Genomic DNA, 23320 nt, shown 5'->3' on the forward strand with positions numbered 1-23320 from the left:
GATGGCCATCGACAGATGAACGGATAAAGAAGATGTGTGTATATATGTATACACACACACACACACACACACACACAATGGAATATTACTAAGCCATTAGAAACAACGGATACCCACCATTTGCTTCAACATGGATGGAACTGGAGGGTATTATGCTGAGTGAAGTAAGTCAGTCAGAGAAGTATAATCATTATATGCTTTCACTCATACGGGGTATAAGAAATAGTGAAAGGGATTATGGGGGAAAGGAGGGAAAATGAGTGGGAAAAATTAGAGAGGGTGACAAAACATGAGTCTCCTAACTCTGGGAAATGAACAAGGGGTAGTGAGTGGAAGAGGGGGTGGAAAGGGGGATGGGATGACTGGGTGACGGGCACTGAAGGGGGCACTTGACGGGATGAGCACTGGGTGTTATATGTTGGCAAATCAAACTTCAATAAAAAAAATATATAGAAGAAAAAAACTATCTTTTCACTTTATAGCATCTTTGTTGAAAGGAGTTTTTAATTTAAACATAGTCTAATTTGTCAATCTTTTGTTTTATGGTCATGCTTTGGATGTCATATTCAAGGAATGCTCCCTATCCTAAGATCAAGAAGATATTTTCCTATATTTTTTATTGAATGTTTGAAATGTTTTGTTTTAAACAGTTAAGTCTTTAGTCCATCTGAAATTGATTAGATTTCAGATGAAGCAGATACAAATAAAATTTCCTTTATTCCATTCAGAAAACCAGTTGTCTCTTACTATTAACTGATTTCTACAATGCTATTTACATATCACAATTCCATATCTCTGAGGCTGTCTCTGGTCTTTCTATTCCACTAGTCAGTTTGTCTATTTCTCCATCAAGTTCCACGCTATCTTAAGACAGCCTTATGATAAAGCTTGATATCTGGTAGCACAGTGCTTCCATCTTATTCTTCCTTTCCAGAAGTGTTTTGGCTATACTTGGCTCTTTACTCTTCCATATGAAATTTGGATCTGCTTGTCAAAGTCCATATAGTCTTGTTGGGAATTGTATTGGATTTATACATGTATTTAGAGAAAATCGACATGTTTACATTGTCCAGTTTTCCTACCTATGAATATGGAATATTCTTTTGTCTTTTTTAATATTCTTAATACCGATTGTGGTAGATTTTTAAAGATACCTACAAAGTATTTCCATCCTAATTGGTATTCTACAGTATGACCTTACTACTTCCCCACCAACAGGTAGAGCATGATTCCCTTCCTGCTGAATCTGGGTTGAAGCAAAAATAATACTGCCTGATTTCTGAGGCCAAGTCAGAAAGGTCAGATAGCCACTGGTTTTCTGAGCATGCTTGATCTGGGGGAACTTTGCCATCATGTGAAATGTCCAACTATTCTGAGACCCCTTTGTGGAAAATAGCCACAGCCACAACTGAGATCTCAGGAACTTGCAGCCTCAAGTGCTAGCCACATGAGTGAGTCATCTCAGACATCTAGTGTAGGTGAGCTTTCAGATGACTGTAGCCTCAGTGGGTGCCTGACTCAACCACATGGGAGACCCCAAGTGAGGATGTCTTTAGTACATGAACTACACAATCATTAGCAAAATCAAATGGTTTTAGTCCCTTCAGTTGTGGAGGAATTTGTTATGCAGCAACAAATGACTGTATGTAATGATTACTGTTATTTTATTCATCTATTTTATTTATCTGGTGTTAAGTACTTTACAGTTTTATGGGGTGTGTGTGTTTGGTAGAGGTGCTAAATGTTTTTTAAATTATGCTTTCTAACTTGATGGTGTATATAGAAATACAGCTAATATTTATGCATAGACCTGTGACTGATTAAATTCTCTTGTTATTTTGGATAATTGGTCTAAATCCCTTTGGACTTTTTATTTATAGTTTTTTAAAAAGATTTTATTTATTCATGAGAGATAGAAGCAGAGTCATAGGCAGAGGGAAAAGCAGGCTCCCCACAGGGAGGCCAGTGTGGGATTCCAGGACCCTGGGATCACGACCTGAGCCAAAAGATGATCAACCATTGAGCCACCTAGGTGCCCCTATTTGTAGGTTTTTTTGAGTAATATGTTTCTTCTCTTATAAGATCATCCATTTTTCCTGATTTCTTTCTTGTTTTGATTGTTTGTAGGGTTTTTTTTTTTTTTTTTTTTCCAATCTGGCTTTTTAGTTTTTGGAAGAAACGATTATAAACAAGCTTGTTCAAATTTATCCTTTTTAAAAAAAAAAAAATTATTTCTTTAAAGAGTGAGTGTGTGTGCATTTGTGAAGAGGGGGGCAGACAGAGGGAGACAGAGAAAGAATCCTCAAGCAGACTCACCACTAACCCCAGATGTGGGACTATATCCCAGGACCCTGAGATCATGATCTGAGCCAAAATCGAGTCGGACGCTTAACCAGCTGAGTCATGCAGGTACCCCATTGTTCAAGTTTGTCTTTTAAAAAAAGATCTCAGGGGCGCCTGGGGTGGCTCAATGGTTGAGCATCTACCTTCGGCTCAGGTCGTGATCCTGGGGTCCCGGAATCGAGTCCCAAATCGGGCTCCCTGCATGGATCCTGCTTCTCCCTCTGCCTGTGTCTCTGCCTCTCTCTCTCTGTGTCTCTCATGAATAAATAAATAAAATCTTTGATTAAAAAAAAATCTCATAAATGGCAACTGCTCCCTCTGCAAAAATATTTTAGATACTATTTATATATAATCTTTTCTCAGAAAGTAAAGTCTTATTCTACTGTATTCCAGGATGATTGTAAGGATTGTTAATCATGTGTGCAAAGTGCTTACACAGCCTTGTCATGCAGTAGGTATCCAGTAAATAAGAGGAATTGGAATAAGCTTGATTTCATACTTTTCACTTTCAACTACTAGATCAAGCTAAGCAAAAGTGTTGGGTTTTTGATAGTTTAACCTAAAACACATTGTAATCACATCACTTTTGCCTATTTTGGTTGGCTTATCATACAAAAGTACAAAGTGTACATTTAGAAAAGCTTAGTTTTCCCTGCCCTTCTTCCCAGGTACTTAACATATAATAATAATAATAGCTGATGATAGAGGATTATACAAAATATATTACAATTTTTGCTTTGAAGAAACTTATCTATATGGGAATTCATAAAAAGTTAAATAAAATATTTAAATAATAGTTTAAGGCTTTAGTAAAAGAAGTAAGTCAATATGTGATTGTCAAATATAGAGACCAGTAGGTGATATAGTACTAGCTAGCTAGATACTGGATAAGGGAAAGTGTTACCTTCATTTTATATTTAAAAGAAAGCTGAAAAACAGAGAAACTTAATGGACTAACTGCACAAGACCTTAATAAGTGATAGTACAGGAATCTAATCTGGAATTAATTATTAACTTAGGTGAATAGAAAGGGAGCACTGCACTTAATACCTATATATTAGATCCTCATTAGATACATGTTGAGTAAATTAATGGAGACCTTTTTTTCCTTTGAGTTTTACTGCTTTTGGTAGTTCAGTTAATATTTTTTAAGAATATGTATGTTCTTTTGGGTGCCTTTAGATATTGAAATTAGTGTAAAGTTGTTATACTACTAACAATACCTTAGTGTAGTTAGGTAATATAAGAACAGTCCAGATATATTGTAATTAAGCAGTTATGACTCTGGAGCCTTTAATAATAAATGACATGTCTAGAATGTGTTTACTCTAAGTTGTTTAAATGTTTACCGTGGACTTGTGCTCTGTATTTGTAAGGAAATCAGATTATTATGATACCAAATGTTTTTAGCTGTACACAATTTGCTCACAAAATTACATGTTGTAAAAACACATTAGGAATCCTTAAATCAATATTTAACAAAAGCAAATATATGCATAGCCATTCTTTTAATCATTAAATACATAATTAGCCATTTTTCAGAATTTCAATTAACTCAGAATAATTACTTTCTGCAATCATCAGTATAGATAAGTATATGTTTAAACATATCTTTTAATCTTTAGACAGAAACTTCAGAATATTTCTGAAAGGAGGGGGGAAAGCTATAGCTAGTTATTAAATTTAGTTATAGAACTAAAGAGAGAGATATGTGACCTTCATTTTACTGAAAGTTTGGCCATAGTTTGCAGTTTACTGCTTGTTGCAGTTTACTGCAAGCTTGTTAATTGCTGAGTTAGTATACTTTCTTGTTTTTAAATTTACTTCAATAACTGTAGACCCATTTATCTAACTTGTGGATATTGCTGTATATTTTTAAAACTTGGCATATTAGCCTCTCTGACCTGATTATTAAAAGAACAGAAACAGTTGCGCATTTGCTGTGTTCTAGATACTATTTTAGACCCTGGAAATATAGCTGTGAGCAAAACAAGAAAATTCTTGTTGTCATTGAACTTATATTCTGGGGATGGTAAGTGGAAAAAGCAGAAAAGATAATTTTTTAATATTTAGATGGTTATAAGTGCCATGAAATAGAATTTAAAGAGATTAAAGGGAACAAAAAAAAATCACAGAAAGTGATGACTATTCTTATATCCGTGGTGGTTGTGAAAGGTTTCTGATGACATTTGAGTGGAGACTTAAAGGAAGTTAAGGCATAAAGTTTGGATACTAGGGAATCAAGTGGGAAGACAGGTGAGAGGATGCAGTGGCATATTCAAGAGGTAGAAAGGATGTCAGCAAGGAGAAGAATATAGGAGATAAGGTAAGGGAGATCGCCTGGGTCTGATGATGGAAGGCCTTGCAGGATGTGGTCATTTGAAGTTGGGTAGAGAGCCTTTGGAAGGACCTGAGCAGATGATGACCTGATACAACTTTAAAAGATCATCTTGAGGGAGGCAAGATGGCAGAAGAGACCTCATATCATCTGGTTCCTTGAATTTAGATAACTATCAAATCATTCTGAACACATAATGAATTCAATCTGAGGTATATAAGGAAGAATTGATAGAATTCTACAAATGGAAAAACTACTTTTTGCAGGGTAAGAGGTGCAGAGAAATGAGCCTGAGGGGATATATTGGAAGATAATCGGCAGGGGGAGGGAGCCTCTGTAAGCAGGTTACTGGAAAGTGATATAGCCCCAGAGCGTAGTATTGGAACCTTTAGAAATCTCCTACAGGGAGAGACATCCCTGCCTGAAAAGTGCTCAGGTGGTGAATCAGGGCAGAATCCTAGGTAGGACAGTGTGGCCTCAGGATCCCCAGGGTCACAGGAAGACTGTGGGTGTCTAAGCTGACAGAGTTCCCAAGCATTGGAGCAGGGAAACCACTGAGGGTCAGCAAGCCCAGGGGGAGGCTCTTAGGTCACCAGAAACTGCAGACTGCAGCATGATTGGGCAACAGCTCTCTGCAGGGGCCCTGGGAAGAGCAGAACTGTGGTGACCCTCTGCCTTCCACCAGGAGGATCCAGGCAGGCACGTACCACAGGAGTCTGCAGAGTTTGGCACACAAAAGTGAAGACCTCTTATCCTTGAGGGTTTACTGAAGAGAGGAGACTGGTATCTCTCAGTTCTGTGACTAGAGATCAGGGCATGACCATTTTTATTTTGATCCTCTAAAGAGATGGGGAACAAAAGCCACATAAAGCACCCCGTAGCTGCTCACAATGAGCCTGGCCCTCTAGCAAGGGGCCATGCAACTCTGCCCAGGCAAAGACACCTGAGAATCAGTGTAGCAGGGCCCTCCCCCAGAAGACCAGCTGAAACAACAGGCAAACACCAAGTTTACAGAGCACACAGGATGTAAAACTCCAGGACTAGGGGAAAATAATATATAGAATTCGAGGTTTTTTTTTTTCTCTCATGATTCATTTCTCTTTCAGTTTAAAATTTTCCTTTTTTTCTCCCTTTTCAACTAGTTTCTTATTTTATCAGCTCTTTGTTTTTAAGTCTTTAAATTTCCATTAAATCTTTACATTTACATTTTATAGATATATTCTTCATTTTGGGCTTCTTTTCACCTGTATTCAATTTAATTTTTGTATGTATATAAGTTTTGCTTTCTTTACAATTTTAGGATTTAGTGTCTTTTAATAAACAGACCAAAATACCCAGGACCAAGTGGATCACCCTGTTTTGTCCACTTGGGAGATTATATTCTTTCCCTCCTTTTATTCTTTCTTTTTCTTTCCTTTTTGATTTCTGACCTCTTTGGATTTGTCTAGTGTATATTTCATTTGGGTTGTGGTTGATATTTTTCATCTTGTTCCCTCATTCATTCTTTGAGCAAAATGACTAGAAGAAGGAATTCACAACAGAAGAAAGAACTAGAGGTAATACTTTCTGCTATAGAGGTAATACTTTCTGCTAATCAATATGGATATAAGTAAGATATCAGAGCTGGAATTCAGGATAACAATGGTAAAGTTACTAGCTGGGCTTGAAAAAACCTTAAAAGACACTAGAGAATTTCTTAGTGCAGATATGAAATCTAATCAGGCCAATATTAAAAATTCTCTAATTGCAAAAATAAATTCTCTAATTGCGATGCAGTCTATATTGGATGCTCTAACAGCTAGGGTAAATGAGACAGAAGAGAGAGTAAGTGACATAGAGGACAAGTTGATGGAAAGGAAGGAAGCTGAGGAAAAAAAGAAACAACTAATGGGCAATGAGGGGAGATTTCAAGAAATCAGCAATGTCATAAAATGAAACAATATTAGAATTATTGGTGTCTCCAAGGATAAATAAAGAGAGGGGGTGCTTAGGAGATATATTTGAGTAAATCATAGCTGAGAACTTCCGTAGTCTGGGAAAGAAACCAGCATTCAAGTCTAAGAAATCAGAAAGGACCCCTCCCAAAATCAATAAAAATAGATCAACACCTTGACAATAGTGAAGTTTGCAAGTTACAGAGAGATAAAATCCTGAAAGCAGCTCGATACAAGAGGTTCTTAACCTACAGTGGTTGAAACATTAGGCTTGCAACAGATCTATCCATAGAAGATCTGGCAGGCCAGAAAGGGCTGGTGTGATACATTCAGGGTACTAAATGAGAAAAACATACAGATAAGAATACTTTATCCAGTAAGGCTGTCATTCAGAATGGAAGGAGAGATAAAGAGCTTCCAGGACAGACAGCAACTGAAAGAATTTGTGACTACTAAACCAACCCTGCAAGAAATATTAAGGGGGGGGGGGGGCGGTCCTGTAAGCAAAGAGAGAGCCCAAAAGTAACATAGACTAGAAAGAAACAATCTTTAGAAACAGGGACTTTACAAGTAATACAGTGGCACTAAATTCTTATCTTTCAGGAGTTACTCTGAATATAAATGGGCTAAATGCTCCAATCAAAGACATAGGGATCAGATTGGATAAAAAAGCAAGACCCATCCATATGCTGTCTATATGAGACTAATTTTAGACTTAAACATACTTCCAGATTGAAGGTCAGGGTAGATATCAATTTATCATGCTAATGGATCTCAAAAGAAAGCTGGGGTAAGGATGCCTGGGTGGCTCAGCAGTTGAGCATCTGCTTTTGGCTCAGGGAGTGATCCCAGTCCAAAGATTGAGTCTTCCATCAGACTCCCTGTGAGGAGGCTTCTTCTCTCTCTGCCTATGTCTCTGCCTCTCTGTGTCTTTAATGAATACATTTTTAAAAAATCTTTAAAAAAGAAAGAAAGCTGGGGTAGGAGTCCTCATATCAGAAGAATTGGATTTTAAACCAAAGACTGTAGAAAGGGATAAAGAGGGACACTATCATATTTAAAGGGTCTATCCAACAAGAAGATCTAACAATTATAAATATTTATGCTCCTAACTTGGGAGCAGCCAATTAATAACCAAATTAACAAAACACATTGATAAAAATACAGTAATAGTAGAGGACTTCAACACCCCACTAACAGCTATGGATAGATTATCCAAGCAGATCAACAAGGAAACAGGGCTTTGAATGACACATTGGACCGGATGGACTTCACAGATTTATACAGAGCTCACATCCTAAAGCAACAGAATACACATTCTTCTTGATTGCACAAGGAAAATTCTCCAGAACAGATCACATACTTGGTCACAAATCAGGTCTCAACTAATAGCAAAATATTGGGATTATTCCATGTGTATTTTCAGCCCACGAGGCTTTGAAACTTTAACTCAATCACAAGAGGAAGTTTGGAAGGAACTCAAACACTTGGAGGTTAAAAAGCATGCTGAAGAGTGAATGGGGTTGGAGCACCTGGGTGGTTTTCATTTGGTTGAGTGTCTGCCTCATGGCTCAGGTCATGATCACAGAGTCCCAGGATTGAACCCCACATTAGGCTCCCTGCTCAGCTGGGAGTCTGCTGCTCCCTCTTCCTCTTTTTCTTCCCTGGCTTATGTGCTTGCTTTCTCAATAATAAATAAATAAATAAATAAATAAATAAAGAATTAAAGAATTAAAGAATTAATGAATCAAATGGGAAATTAAAGAATTTTTTAAATGCATGGAAACAAATGAAAATGAAAATACAACTCTTCAAAACCTTTGTGACACAGCAAAGGCAGTCCTAAGAGAGAAGTACGTAGCAATAAGTCTCTCTCAAAAAATTAGAAGTCTCAAATACACAAACGAACCTTACACTTGAAGGAGCTGGAGAACGAACAACAAAGCCTAAACTAAGTAGAAGAAGAGAAATAATGATTAAAGCAGAACTCAATGAAATAGAAACCAGAAGAACAGTAGAACAGATCAAAGAAACTAGAAGCTGGTTCTTTGAAAGAATTAGTAAGATAGACCTCTTGCCAGACTTATCAAAAAGGAAAAAGAGAAAGGACCCAAATTAATAAAATCATGAATGAAAGAGGAGAGATAATGACCAACACCAAGGAAAACAATTTTAAGAACATATTGTGAACAATTATATACCAGCAAATTAAGCAATCTGAAAGAAATGGATGCATTCCTGGAAACTTATATAAACTACCAAAACTGAAATAGGAAGAAATAGAAAACCTGAACAGACCCATCCATAACCAGTGATGAAATAGAAACAATAATCAAAAATATCCCCAACAAACAAGAGTCCAGGGCCAGATGGCTTCCCAGGGGAATTCTACCAAACATTTAAGAAAGAACTAGTACCTATTTTCCTGAAGCTGTTTCAAAGAGTAGAAATGGAAGGAAAGCTTCCATCCTTGTTCTATGAGGCTAGCATTACCTCGATCCCAAAACCAGACAAAGACCTCATCAAAAAAAGGAGAATTACAGACCAACATCCCTGATGAACATGAATGCCAAAATTGTCACCAAGATACTAGCCAATAGGATCCAAGAGCATATTAAAAGGATTATTCACCAGGACCAAGTGGGATTTATTCCTAGGCTTCAAGATTGGTTCAACATTGCAAATCAATCACTGTGATACATCACATTAATAAAAGAAAGGACAAGAGCTATATGATCCCCTCAATTGATACAGAAAAAGCATTTGACAAAATATAGCATCCTTTCTGAATGAAAACTTTCCACAGTGTAGTGGGATAGAGGGAACATACCTCAACATCATCATAGCTATCTACAAAAAGCCCACAGCAAACATCATTCTCAATGGGGAAAAACTGAGAGCTTTTCCCCTAAGGTCAGGAACACAAAAGGGATGCCCACTGTCGTTCAACATGATACTAGAAATCCTAGCAATCAGACAACAAAAAAATAAAAGAAATAAAAAGCATTCAAATTGGCAAAGAAGTCATCAAACTCTTACTCTTCACAGATGACATGGTAGTTTATATGGAAAACCCAAAAGGCTCTACCCCGAAATTGCTAGAACTCATACAGGAATTCAGCAATGTGGTAGGATACAAAATCAATGCACAGAAATCAATTGCATTTCTATACACTGAGACTGAAGAAAGAGAAATTAAAGAATCAATCTCATTTGTGGTTGCACCCAAACCATAAGATACCTAGAAATAAATCTGACCAAAGAAGTAAAGGATCTAAAGGATCTGTACTCTAAAATTACAGAAGAACACTTAATGAAAGAAATTGAAGGAAGACACAAAGAAATGGAAAAAACATTCTGTGCTTATGGATTAGAAGAATAAATATTGTCAAAATGTCTATGTTATCCAGAGCAATCTACACATTCAGTGCAATCCCTATCAAAATAGCATCTACATTTTTCACAGGGCTGGAACAAATAATCCTAAAATTTGTATGGAACCAGGGAAGACCCCAAATAGCTAGACAAATGTTGAAAAAGAAAACCAAAGCTGGTGACATCACAATGCTTGACTTCAAGCTCTGTTACAAAGCTGTGATCATCAAGACAGTATGGTACTGACAAAAAACAGACATATAGATCAATAGATCAGACTAGAGAACCCAGAAATGGACCCTGAACTCTATGTTCAACTAATCCTTGACAAAGCAGGAAAGAATATCCAATGGAAAAAGGACAGTCTCTTCAATGAATGGTGCTGGTAAAATTGGACAGCCATATGCAGAAGAATGAAGCTGGACCATTTTTTCTCACCATACACAAAGATAAACTCAAAATGGGTGAAAGACCTAAATGTGAGACATGAATCCATCAAAATCCTTGAGGAGAACCTGTTCGACCTCAGCCACAGCAACTTCTTGCTGAACACATCTCCAAAAGCAAGGGAAACAAAAGCAAAAATGAACTATTGGGACTTCATCAAGATAAAATGCTTCTACACAGCCAAGGAAACAGTCAACAAAACTAAAGGTCAATCTATGGAATGGGAGAATATGTTAGCAAATGACATATAAGATAAAGGGCCAGTATCCAAGACCTATAAAGAACATACCAACTTGGGATGCTTGGGTGGCTCAGCAGTTGGGCACCTACATTCAGCTCAGGTTGTGATCCCAGAATCTGGGATCGAGTCCCACATGGGGCTCCCTGTGAGGAGCCTGCTTCTCCTTCTGCCTATGTCTCTGCCTCTCTCTGTCTCTCATAAATAAATAAATCTTTTTTTTTTTTTAAAAGAACGTACTGACTGAACACCCCCAGAAACAAACAGCCCAGTCAGTAAATGGGCAAAAGATATGAACAGACATTATTTTAAAGAATGCATACAAATGGCCAACAGACACATGAAAAGAAAAAATGCTGAACATCACTTGGCATCAGGAAAATACAAATAAAAACCACAATGAGGTACCACCTTATGCCAGTCAAAATGGCTAAAATTAACAAGACAGGAAACAATAAATGTTGGTAAGGATGTGGAGAACGGGGACTCTCCTTACACTGTAGGTGGGAATACAAACTGGTGCAGGTACTCTGGAAAACAGTATGGAAGTTCCTCAAAAAGTTGAAAATAGAACTACCCTGTGACCCAGCAAGTGTACTACTGGGTGTTTACCCCAAAGATTCAAATGTAGTTTGAAGGGGCACCTGCACCCCAGTGTTTATAGTAGCAATGTTCACCATAGCCAAACTGTGGAATGAGCCAAAATGTCCATTGACAGATGAATGGATAAAGATGTGGTATGTATGTATACACACACACACACACACACACAGACACACACAGTGGACTATTACTCAGCCATCAGAAAGGGTGAATACCTACCATTTATATCGACCTGGTTGGAACTGGGGGGTATTATGCTGAGTGAAATAAGTCAATCAGAAAGACAATTATCATACGGTTTCACTCATATGTGGAATAGAAGAAACAGCACAGAGGATCATAGAAGAAGGGAGGGAAAACTGAATGGGAAGTCATCAGAGAGGGAGAAAAACCATGAGAAACTCAACTATAGGAAACAAATTGAGGGTTGCTGGAGTTTAGCTGGGTAGGGGGATGGGGTAACTGGGTGATGGGCTTTAAGGAAGGCATGTGATATGAGCACTGGGTGTTATATGCAACTGATAAATTGTTGAACACTACATCTGAGACTAATGTACTATATGTTGACTAATTGAATTTAAATTAAAAAATTATCTTGACAATTATTCAGAAAAGTACAAATTCTAAGGGAACAAAGATGGAAATAAGAATATAGTTAGATGGCTAATGTAATAATCAGGATAGTATGGGTTTACTTTTTAAAGGTTTTTTGTTTTGTTTTTTGGAGAAAGAGCACATTTGAGCAAGGGGAAGGGCAGAGAGAAGAACAAGCAGACTCTGCACTAAGCACAGATCCCCACTCCAGACTCCATCTCATGACCCTGAGATTATAACCTGAGCTGAAATCAAGAGTTGGGTGCTCAACTGACTGAGCCATCCAGGTGCCCTTGGGTTTACTTTTTAGAAAAATGCAGACCTGCACATGTGTAAACAATTTTGTTTAGGATCTCAGAGACCTAATATGTTAAGATTTTTATCTATTCTCTTTATAGCCCTGGTAAATGAGGGTTCTGAACTTAAAAGCTTGACAGGAATAAGGACCTACCCTGATATCAACCTAACCAATGAAGTAACTTTTTGACAAATTATGCACATACACACTTCAAACATACAAGATATGGAAAATATAAAAATAATGTAACACTTATGTACTCCTCACCCAACTTTGTTAAATATTAACATTTTGTCACAGCTTTTCCTTTTAAAAAAATTTTAATATAATTAGTATTAAAATAATTTTGAAATTTTAAGAAATTTTTATTTAAAAAATTTTATTATAATTATTATTTTTTAGAGGAGGAAGGGGCAAAGAGGGAGGGAGAGAGAGTGAGAGAGTCTTAAGCAGACTCCATGCTCTGTCTTACAACCCTGAGATCATTGACCTGAGCTGAAATTAAGAGTCTGATGCTTAACTGACTGAGCCACCCAGGTGCTCCTTCCCCCCCCCCCCTTTTTTTTAAAGGCACTTTAGAAATACCACTGGGGAAAAAAAAAGAAATACCACTGAAATCCCTTGTGTACCTTTCCTTGATTCCATTTACTTTGTTCTTATCTTGATCTGAAGAAAATATTTTCTCTTGATTTAAGTATTTATCATCTTTTTTTAAAAATTACTTTTATTGTTTAAAGTAAGCTCTGTTCCCAATGTGGAGCTGGAATGCACAACCCCAGGATCAAGACTTGCACACTCTACTAACTGAGCCAGCCAGCAACAACTATTATTTCTATGCATTTAACTGTTCATAAATAATAAATGATACTGTTTTGTATTTTTCTTTTTTCCAATTTTATTGAGATGTAATTGACATATAATTACACAATTTGATAACTTTGACATGTGTACCATGAGACTGTCACTACAGTCTAGATAATTAATATATGCATTGCCTCAAAAAGTTCCTTCATACCCCATTGAAACTCTTCTGGCTTCTCCCTCCCACATCCTTCTGCACTCCTTTTCATTCTGTACTCTGTCCATGCATGTGCATGCATGCACACACACACAGACACACACACACTGAGTACCCAAGCAATCACTGTACAGCGTTTGGATTTCCTAGAATTTTATATAAATAGAATCATGAAATAAGCACTTATTTTGTCTGGCTTCTTTCACTCTGTATAAATATTTTGAGGTTCATTCGTATTACAATGTGTATCGTTATTTCATTCCTTTCCATTGTTGAGTAGGTATTCTGTTGTATGAGTATACCACAGCTTGTTTATCTGTGATAAAAATTTGGATTGTTTCCAGTTTAGAGTTATTAAAAATAAAGCTGCTACGAACATTTTGAGTACAGGACCTTGTATGAACAAAGGATTTCATTTCTCTTGAATAAATACTTATGGGAATGGCTGGATCATATTATTGTTACTCCTTAACTATTTAAGAAAGTGCCAAGCTGTTTTATGAAATTGTAATTTTAATTTGTGATTGATGTTTCAGTTTTATTTTGAATTGAGTATTTTTTATTCTGTTGTATCTCCTTATCCTGCTACCTATGAAACTTACTATTTTCATTGTGTAATATGTCTTTATTCTCTGGTTGCTTTTATAGTTTTCCCTTTATCCCTGGCTTTGAGTACTTCAATTATGATGAACTTTGGTGACATTTTCTTCACAATTCTTGTGCTTTCAAGTTGTAGAACATCATGGATCTTTAGGTTTATAGTTTACATCAAATTTGAAAAATTTTGGCTATTATTTTTTAAATATTTTTCTGTCCCTTCCTATTTCTCCTCTTCTTCAGAGACTCCAATTACACATGTGTTAGACTGCTTGAGGTTATCTTACAACTTACTGAAGCTTTTAACTTTTTTTTTTGGATTCTTCTTTCTCCGTGTGTTTCATTTTGATTGGTGTTATTTCTGTGCCTTCATGTTTATTAGTCTTAGCAGCAGCATCCAATCTGCTGTTAATATATTCAGTGCATTTTTAATCACACATCTTACATTTTTAAATTCTAGAACCTTGATTTTGGGGGAGGTCTCTCTCTCTCTTTCTCTCTCTCTCTCTCTCTCTTTTTACTAAGTAGGCTCTACCCCTAGCATGGGGCTTGAACTCAGGATCCTGAGATCAAGAGTTGCATGCTCTACTGACTGAGTCAGCCAGGTGCCCTGATTTGGGTCTCTTTATATCTTCTGTGTCTCTACTTAACTTTTTAAACATATGGAATACATTTATAATAACTGTTTTACTATCCTTTTCTGCTTATTCTAATATATCTGCTTATTCTGGGTCAGTTTCAATCAAGTGATTATTCTCATTATGGGTCATATTTTCCTATTTCTCTGTGTTTCCAATGATCTTTGATTGGGAGGCCCTTGCCTGGCTGAATGCTAGATTTTTTTTTTTTTTTTTTTTGAGTGCTAGGTATTTTCATGTTCCTATAAATCTTCTTGAGTTTCATTATGAAATATAGTTAAGATACTTGAAAATACTTTGATTCTTTCGGATCTTACTTTTATGATTTATTAGGCTTGATTGGAGCAGTCCCCCGCATTGCCATAAAACCTTTCTGAATGCTCTTGATCAGCCTAGTTTCCATAACAATGGTGATACAGAACTTCTTGAGAACACAGATTTCTAGGATGTACCTTAGAGATTCTGAGATAGTAGATTTCAGAAAACATTTAGAAAGATACTGCTCCTGGGGCTCCTGAGTGGCTCTGTTTTGGCTCCATGGTCATGGAGTGCTATTAGAAGATAAATTATTTTAGATTATTATGAGCTTCAATTGAATTTAAATTTTAATTTTGCCTTGAGGTACTTATAAGCTGATTAATCAGGATTTAGGTTTTTGACCTCTACTCTGATTGGCATAGGTACTATAGAACCTCAGGGAGGAAATGAAATCTTAGGTACCATCTATTGTAAGATACACCATTGTTTTGTGTACCTCCAAGGAAGAAAAGTGCTGCCAGTTAAGAATGGCCCATTGCTTTTTTTTTTTTGACATCTATTTTAAGATGCATTCCAATTTCAGAGATGTTAGAATGTGGGAAAGATGTGTCTTAAAATTGACAAAATATAGTATTTAGAAGACTTCTACCCTTCTACTACACCTCTGTCCTTCCCCAGTTTGGCCTATTTAATATCTTCTGCTTTCCTAATACATTCTTTAGGGACAGCTCAAATTGCACTTCCTTCATGAAGCCTGTCTAGATTCTTACAATAAGATATTTCAGATTTCCTTTGAGTATGTTTCTTATGCTCCTTTCCATTTTGAATATTTGTCCTTAATAGAGAGTCAAAAGCAATATAGGAATTTGGTAGTTGTGCTTTCTCTGCATCATCTGTTAACATTATACCATCTGCCCCAAGCAGTAGACCTAATCCTCCTTTCTTGTTCTTGCTCTACATGTATTTTTTAAATCCTTTTTATTGTTCTTAACATTTTTCTTCAGCCTCCGCTCATTCTGGGCTCTTACTTTACTTACATGAATCTCCTTGTTTCACACCACTCTTTTGTATTCATCCTTGTTCACATGGCTTGCTTTCTTTTTTTTTAACAAGTCTCTTAAAATTCTGAACTTATAGCACACCATACACAACCATAGTGGATTCTTTAGATGCCACTTTCTTTTCTTACCAGATTAATTTTTTTTTATTTATAGTGTCAGCATTTCACCTTTTAGAAACTATCTTTCTCTTTCAAAAAAGTTCTTCCTATTACATATAATTTCTATGGTATCACAGAGGTATTTTCTCCAGAAAAAACTTAATTCACTTCTCTAAAGTATCAGTGTTTCCATTATTCCTTTTTTAACGATTAAGGTTGCTTTTTCTCATGGGTTTCATTTCCACGTCACTATTTTATGCTTGTATGTCAGAAAAAAATTCCAAAAAAATGGTTCATTATTTCTTCCAGCTAATGAAAGATGAAATGTTTCATATGCTTAGTGGCTTATATTATGCATTCTTAGGAAACAGATCTAGTTGCATTCTTGAGAGTTGGAGATCTCTTTTGTTGTTGAAGTACTGTTTTGCCACTTTGTGGAAAATATTAAGAAAGCATTCATTCATTTACGTATTTATTGAATTGAACCATGTATCAGGGATCAAATATGGCATTAAGGACACTATGGTATAGTGTCAGAGACAAGCATAGTCTCTGTCCTTACAACTGCACAATCTAGTCAAATGAATGAATTAATCTTTTATCCAACAAGGTGATAGGTAATATACTTCCATACTTAGGTTGATACTCATTTTTACCCCTACCCAAATGCTTTCAAACTTGTTTCTATCCTTGGGACGCCTGGGTGGCTCAGCAGTTGATCGTCTGCCTTTGACTCAGGGTGTGATCCTGGGATCCAGGATTGAGTCCCGCATTGGCCTCCCTGATGGAGCCTGCTTCTCCCTCTGCCTGTGTCTCTGCCCCCTCTCTGTATCTCTCATGAATAAATAAATAAAGTCTTAGTCTTAAACTCCTTTAAGAAAAACACTTGTTTCTATCCTTAATTGGCCATACAGGTTAATATAATGCTCTTTTCTAAAAATGTTATTAAAACTTTTTATTGTGAAATATAACATATGTGCTGTAAATATATACAACATAAATATACACCTAACCAAATTGTAGTGGGAATACTCACATAACTACTATTCAGATCAAGAAGTAGAAAATTGCCAGCATCCTAGAAACCCTTTATAGCCTCTTTCCTATAACAACTGCTTTTCTTCCACCAAAAGTAATTACTATCTTGATTTATGTGGTCATTGCTTGTTAATATTTCTGTATAGTTTTAAAACCAAAATGTCTCATTAAGCTATAGATTAATTTAGTCTGTTTTTGAACATTATATAAATTTAAATAAACAGAATATATCCTTTGTGTCTGGCTTGAGATTTATCTGTGTTGTTGCCTATAGCAGTATTCATTCATTTTCTTTACTGTATACAGTCCATTGTATGAGTTTACCATAGTGTTTGGTAAGCATATACTATGATATGTTGATGGTCACTTGGGTTATTTTTAGGTTTCTTTGTTTTGTTTTCATTTTCTATTATAGATGCCATTAACATTCTTGTATATTTTTACTTGTATATGCATGCATACATTCCTGTTAAATGTATTCCTAGGACAGGAATTGTTGGTTCATTAGGCATCCTTATTTTAACTGTAGTATAATGACAAACTTTTCCAAAATAATTGTACTAATTTTATACTCCTTCCAGCAATGAATGTGAATTCCTGTGGTCTCCACATCCTCACCAATATTTAGGAAAGTCAAACTTTATTCTGGTGGGTAGCTAACTATGGTTTAATTTAATTTTACCTATTAGTCAGATTGAGTAACTCTGGGTTTGTTTGGGTGTTTTTTTCTTTTTTTGAAGATTTATTTATTTACTTAAGAGAGAGAGAAAGCACAAACAGGGAGAGGGAGAGAGACAGAGAAGCAGACTCCCTGTTGAGCTGGGAACCCGACAGGGCCTCATGACTCTGAGATCAAGACCTGAGGCAAAATCAAGTCAGACACTCAACTGACTGAGCCACCCAGGTGCTGTGTGTAACTCTTTGTTTATGAGCAGTGCCCATTTAGAGTTCTTGCCCACATTTGTACAGGTTTTTTGTCTTTTTCTTAGCTATGAGTTCTTTATTCTGTCTGTGACCACTTTATCAGCGTATGTGTTGCAGTTTTCTTCCACTTAGTGGTTAATCTTTTACTGTCTTTATTGTATTCCTTGATGACTAGAAGTTCATTTAGTTTAATATAGTCAAGACTATCAGTTTTTTCTAGGTGCTTTTTGTGCCACATATAAGAGGTATTTCCTATCCTAATGTCATAAAGATGTTCTGTTGTGGTGCCTTTCACATTTAGGTCTATAATCCATCTAGTTGATTATTGTGTATCATGTAAAGTGGTGTGTTCAGTTTTATTTTTTTCCCATGTGGATACCCAAATGGCCAAGCACTGTGTTTTGGAAAGATCATGCTTCTCTGCAGTGCCACCTTTGTTGTAAATTCAGTGCATATATGTTTGGGTGGTTTCTTGGCTGTCTGTCTCATTGGTGTATTTGTCTATTCTTGCACTAATACCACACTGTATTAATTATTGTGGCTTTATAATCAATTGATATCTAATAGAGGAAGTTTTCTTAATCTTCTTCAAAGCTAGTATCAGCCTATATATGCAGTTCCATATACATTTTGGATTCAGCATGTCAAGTTCCACCAAAACAATGAACCTTTTTTCAAATTTAGTCTAATTTATTGAATCTGCAGATTCAAACCCATGTTGTTCAAGGGTCAGCTGTACATGGTTTGTTATTTTACCCTTTTTTTTAACTGTCTTTGTATTTTAGATGTATTTCTTGAGTTTCATATATTTTCCTGTCTGAAAATTTTTCTGTTAACTGGAATATTCCACTTATGTTTAATGTAATTGTTGATGTATTTAGGTTTAGATCTTACAGCCTCTTATGTGCTTTCTACTTCCTTCACATAATCTGTGTTCTTTTTCATATCCCATCTTCACTTGTATTTTTTTTTTACTGACCCAACTGTTCTCTTGTTAGTTTTGGAATTATATACTCTTAGAAATTACAATATACATCATAAACAATATAGATTGTATAGGTAGCTTGAAATATTTTAGTTGTATATATGCCCCCCCCAAGATTAAATGCTATTTTAATCTTACACATGTATTTAAAAGATATTATTGTTTTAGTATAGTTACTGGTCATGTAGATTTATACTTTTACTGTTTTTTTTTCTTCTTATTACTATTTTTTAAATATACTTCATTTCTTTCTGCATCTCCAACTTAATATCTGGATTGATTATTATTCTTTCTGAAGGACATCTTTATATTTACTGTGTATTTCCTGGAGATAGATTCCTTCAGTTTTTATATTCATTTTACCTGAAAGATATATTTGCTGGGTATAAAATTTTAGCTTGATAGCAGTTTTTTCTCCATAGTTTGAATGTATCATTCTGCTCTCTTCTGGCTTTTGTTGCTTTGAGAAGTCATATTATAGTCTTACTGTTTCTTTTTCTGATCTTTATTATTGCCTACTGGGTGTGACACTGCTTTTTTTTTTTTTTGTCATTGTTCAAGATTTATTGTTTTTGTTGGTATAACCCATGGATAGTTGGTTTCATTATTTATATATAGATTTTGTTTTTACATTATATGGCAGTGTATGCTATTCTAATACATAGAGTACACAGAAAATAAGAATCTTTAGAACAGTTATACATAATACATGTAATGTTGGATTTATATATTGGATCCCAGAATGTGACTGATAGAAGAAAAAAAGTTGGACTAGTTATGTTGGATGAAGGAACCAGATGTTACATAACAGAGTAGACACACATCTGGTTTGAAGGTTAACTGCAGCATGTGCAACATTGGCAGTAGTGCCTCTGAAGTGGTAAGACTATTTTGCAAGAACTTGTATTGCCTCTAGCTCCTTTTGAGCTCCTTCTGAGCTCCTTCTGAGAGGTCCTACCCTCTCTCTTTTCTTTTTTCCCTATTTGGCTATATGTTTTTCTTTTTATTTATGCTTATTGAGATTTGTTGACCTTCTTGAATCTGTGGCTTGATATCTTAGTCATTATCTATTCAAATTTATTTTGTGTACTTTTCTAGGATTCTAAGTAGATGTATATTGTATTCTTCTCTAACTATATCCTATGTCTTTTATCTCTCCTCTATATTTTTTACATAGTTTCTTTTTTACATAGTTTTACATTGTTTCTTCATATCTAGTTTTCAGTTTACTAAGTCTTGAGTTGGTCTAATATGCAGCTATTTAAAAAAATTATTTATGTATTTATTTGACAGGATGAGAACACAAGCCAGGGGGAGTGACAGGCAGAGGGAGATGGAGAGCAGGTGGGGCTCGATCCCAGGACCCTAGGATCAGGACCTGAGCTGAAGGCAGATGCTTAACTGACTGAGCCACCCAGGTGCTCCACAGCTAAACTCTTATTAAATTTTTTCTTTTGTATACTTTATTTTTAAAGATTTATTTATTTATTTTAGAAAGAGAGAAAGAGCACATGGGGGGAGAGGCAGAGGGAGAGAATCTTCAAGCAGACTCCCCACTGAACATAGAGCCCAACACAGTGCTTGATTTACCCATGAGATCATGACCTGAGCCAAAATCAAGACTCAGACATTTAACTGAGACACCCAGGTACCCCTCTATACTCTATTTTTAAACTATAGAATATTCATTCTTTTTAAAAACCTGTATTTTGCTTTTTATAATTCCATTGTTTGCTGAATTTCCAAGCTTGGTTTTTATATCTTTGGACAAAGTAACCATAGTTTTTTAGGCTACATTTGCTTTTATGCATATCAAATGTCCCTTTGGATGCTCCTATTGTCTATTGTTTCTGCTATTCTTTCTCCATGTTGTGTTTGTCCTTCTGTGCTTAATTATCTTTGGTGGGCATTATATTTGAAAACTTATTTATAGAAATTATTTGAGGATAGGGATAATATTATCTTCCCCTAGAGAGGATTTCATTTACTGCCTCTAAGCCCCTGGGGTACTGATTTTCTACAATTACCTTTTTTTTTTTAAAGATTTTATTTATTTATTCAGGAGAGACACAGAGAGACAGCAAGAGAGGCTGAGACACAGAGGGAGAAGCAGGCCCTGTGCAGGGAGCCTGACGTGGGACTCGATCCTGGGTCTCCAGGATCACACCCTGGGCTGAAGGCAGCACAAGCCGCTGACCCACCCATGCTGCCCCACGATTATCTTTATATAGTTTCAAGGATTAAAATTTTTATACACTACCCAAAAGACTGGAAGCCAAACTATAGTTCATGTGAGGGCTGATTTATTTCAGGATCACCTGTGCTCTCTGGGTACAGCTCTTTCAGATCCCAGCTCAAAGCACCATAGTGGTTATATTTAGCAGGCCCCCACATTGAGTATTTTACCCAGAAATTTGTGAGGCTGTCAAACACTCTGGTAAATAAATACCTCCAAGCAGATGTGGCTTTGAGTTCAGGACTCACCTGTGGTTTTCCACCTTTGTCTAGTTCATGGCCTACAAACTTTTTACTATTTTATTTGCTTTTTGATGCCTTTGAATTTTGTTTCTTTGTCATTTGTTTCATTGCCAATGCTTTAACTAGTCATTGGTGAGAGGGTTAGTTTGAATTATCTATCTTGCTACACCCAGAGGCAGAAATACCTACTTTATATTTTTCACATATGGCCTTACTATCCTGTTCCTTTTATTTGATTTTGGAGCGATTCTGTTGCTGTGCTAATACGGTAGCTCCTAGCCACATTTAATTGTTGAGCACTTACAGTGTGGTTAATTTGGGGGTACCTGGGTGGCTTAGTCTATTAAATGTCTGACTCTTGATCTCAGGTCAGGTCTTGATCTCAGGGTCATGACTTCAAGTCCCCTTTGAAAAAAATGTGGCTAGTTTGAATTGAGATGTGCTATGAATGTAAAATATTTCATTAATAAGTTTTATATTGATCACATGTTGAAATGGTAATATTTTGAATGTATTTGGTTAAATAAAACATTAAACTTGTTTCTTTTTACTTTTTAATGTGACTATTATAAAGTTTAAATATTATATATATATATATATATATATATATATATATATACCTTATATTTATGGCTTGCATTATATTTCTGTTGGATAGTATAGCTATGTACAAAAGTTGTTGAGAACATATGCTCTGTAGCCTGGATTTAATTCCTGGCTGTACTTTTTACTAGAAGTGTAATCCTGGGCTTTTTAAAAAAAATGTCTTGTGGGGGACGCCTTGGTGGCTCAGCGGTTGAGCATCTGCCTTTGGATCCTGGGGTCTGGGATCAAGTCCTGCATTGGGCTCCCTCTGGGGAGCCTGCTTTTCCCTCTGCCTGTATCTCTGCCTCCCCCCCCCCCAATGAATAAATAGGTAAAATATTTTAAAAAAAAACTTAAAAATGTCTTTAATTTTCTGCCAAATGAGCATAGTAGTAATATCTGCTTAAAGGTAAGCTGTGGAGGTAAAAAAGATGAAGGTAAATACATAGTACAATGGACAGCTTATAGTAAGTGTTAATAGAAATTTAGCCATTATTTTTGTTTTTGTTACTTTAGTGTCAGATTTTATAGTTCAGTGGATGTTTTCTTTCTTTTAACATTTTCCTCTCTACCCTTAGCAATAGAATTCCAGACACTATAATTTGGGGACATAAACATGTACAAATTCTATAAGAGAGGAAGAATGTCATAAGCAAATGGTCGTTAGCTGCAGAAACTTTAATGCTTCTCCAAGATAATACTGCCTAAAATATTTTGTGGACTATGTGGCAACTACGTAACCAAGCTTTACAACTGTAGTTCAGAAAGGAATTGCACAGCCAAGAATTGGTGGTATGTTAGAAATAGTATTGTTCCAGGACTTGAAAACTGGACACTAGACCTAATTCTGCCACTGTGTTCCATCTGGAGTCCAGTTTCCCTCTTGTAAAATCATAAGATTGTATTAGATGATCACATATGCCTCTATGTTCTATGATTTTTCCGTAGTAATGCTTGCATATCACATATTTTATTTTATTTTATTATTTTATTTTTTTAAAGATTTATTTATTTATTTATGATAGAGAGAGAGAGAGAGAGAGAGAGAGGCAGAGACACAGGCAGAGAGAGAAGCAGGCTCCGTGCCGGGAGCCCGACGTGGGACTCTATCCCGTGACTCCAGGATCGTGCCCTGGGCCAAAGGCAGGTGCTAAACCGCTGAGCCACCCAAGGATCCCCTATATCACATATTTTAAACTTACAGTACAGTTATCCTTAGGTTTTCTAGTTCACATAAGAGTGACAGAAGGTTAAAGAAAATATAGAGTCATGGCAAGATGGAAACACAACTTTTTTTATTCACCCAGAATATCTCACAAGATACATTAGGTTGTAGCTAAACTATTTTTTCCAGAATTGTTTTTAATTTTGCTAGAATAAAATAAATACCTTAGATTATATTAAGGTACCATATATATGAATTATGGTTATAGTTTAATGGGAAGATTGCTGGACTTTTAAGAATACGTA

General features: G+C 36.0%; 1 protein-coding gene across 5 annotated transcripts in view; it reads left to right on the forward strand.

Moving 5' to 3' along the window:
- STX17 (syntaxin 17) overlaps positions 1 to 23320 on the forward strand; it is a 71804-nt gene that overhangs the window by 15717 nt on the left and 32767 nt on the right. Inside the window, exon 3 of one of the 5 annotated variants that reach the window (XM_038552939.1) lies at positions 17460 to 17526. The exons of the other annotated variants lie outside the window; for them this stretch is intronic. Coding sequence (XP_038408867.1) covers positions 17460 to 17526 — 67 coding nt within the window. The remainder of the gene's footprint in view (positions 1 to 17459; positions 17527 to 23320) is intronic. 5 annotated transcript variants of the gene reach the window in all.

This window comes from Canis lupus, chromosome 11 (genome assembly GCF_011100685.1).
Source record: "Canis lupus familiaris isolate Mischka breed German Shepherd chromosome 11, alternate assembly UU_Cfam_GSD_1.0, whole genome shotgun sequence".
Classification (NCBI taxonomy): Eukaryota; Metazoa; Chordata; class Mammalia; order Carnivora; family Canidae; genus Canis; species Canis lupus.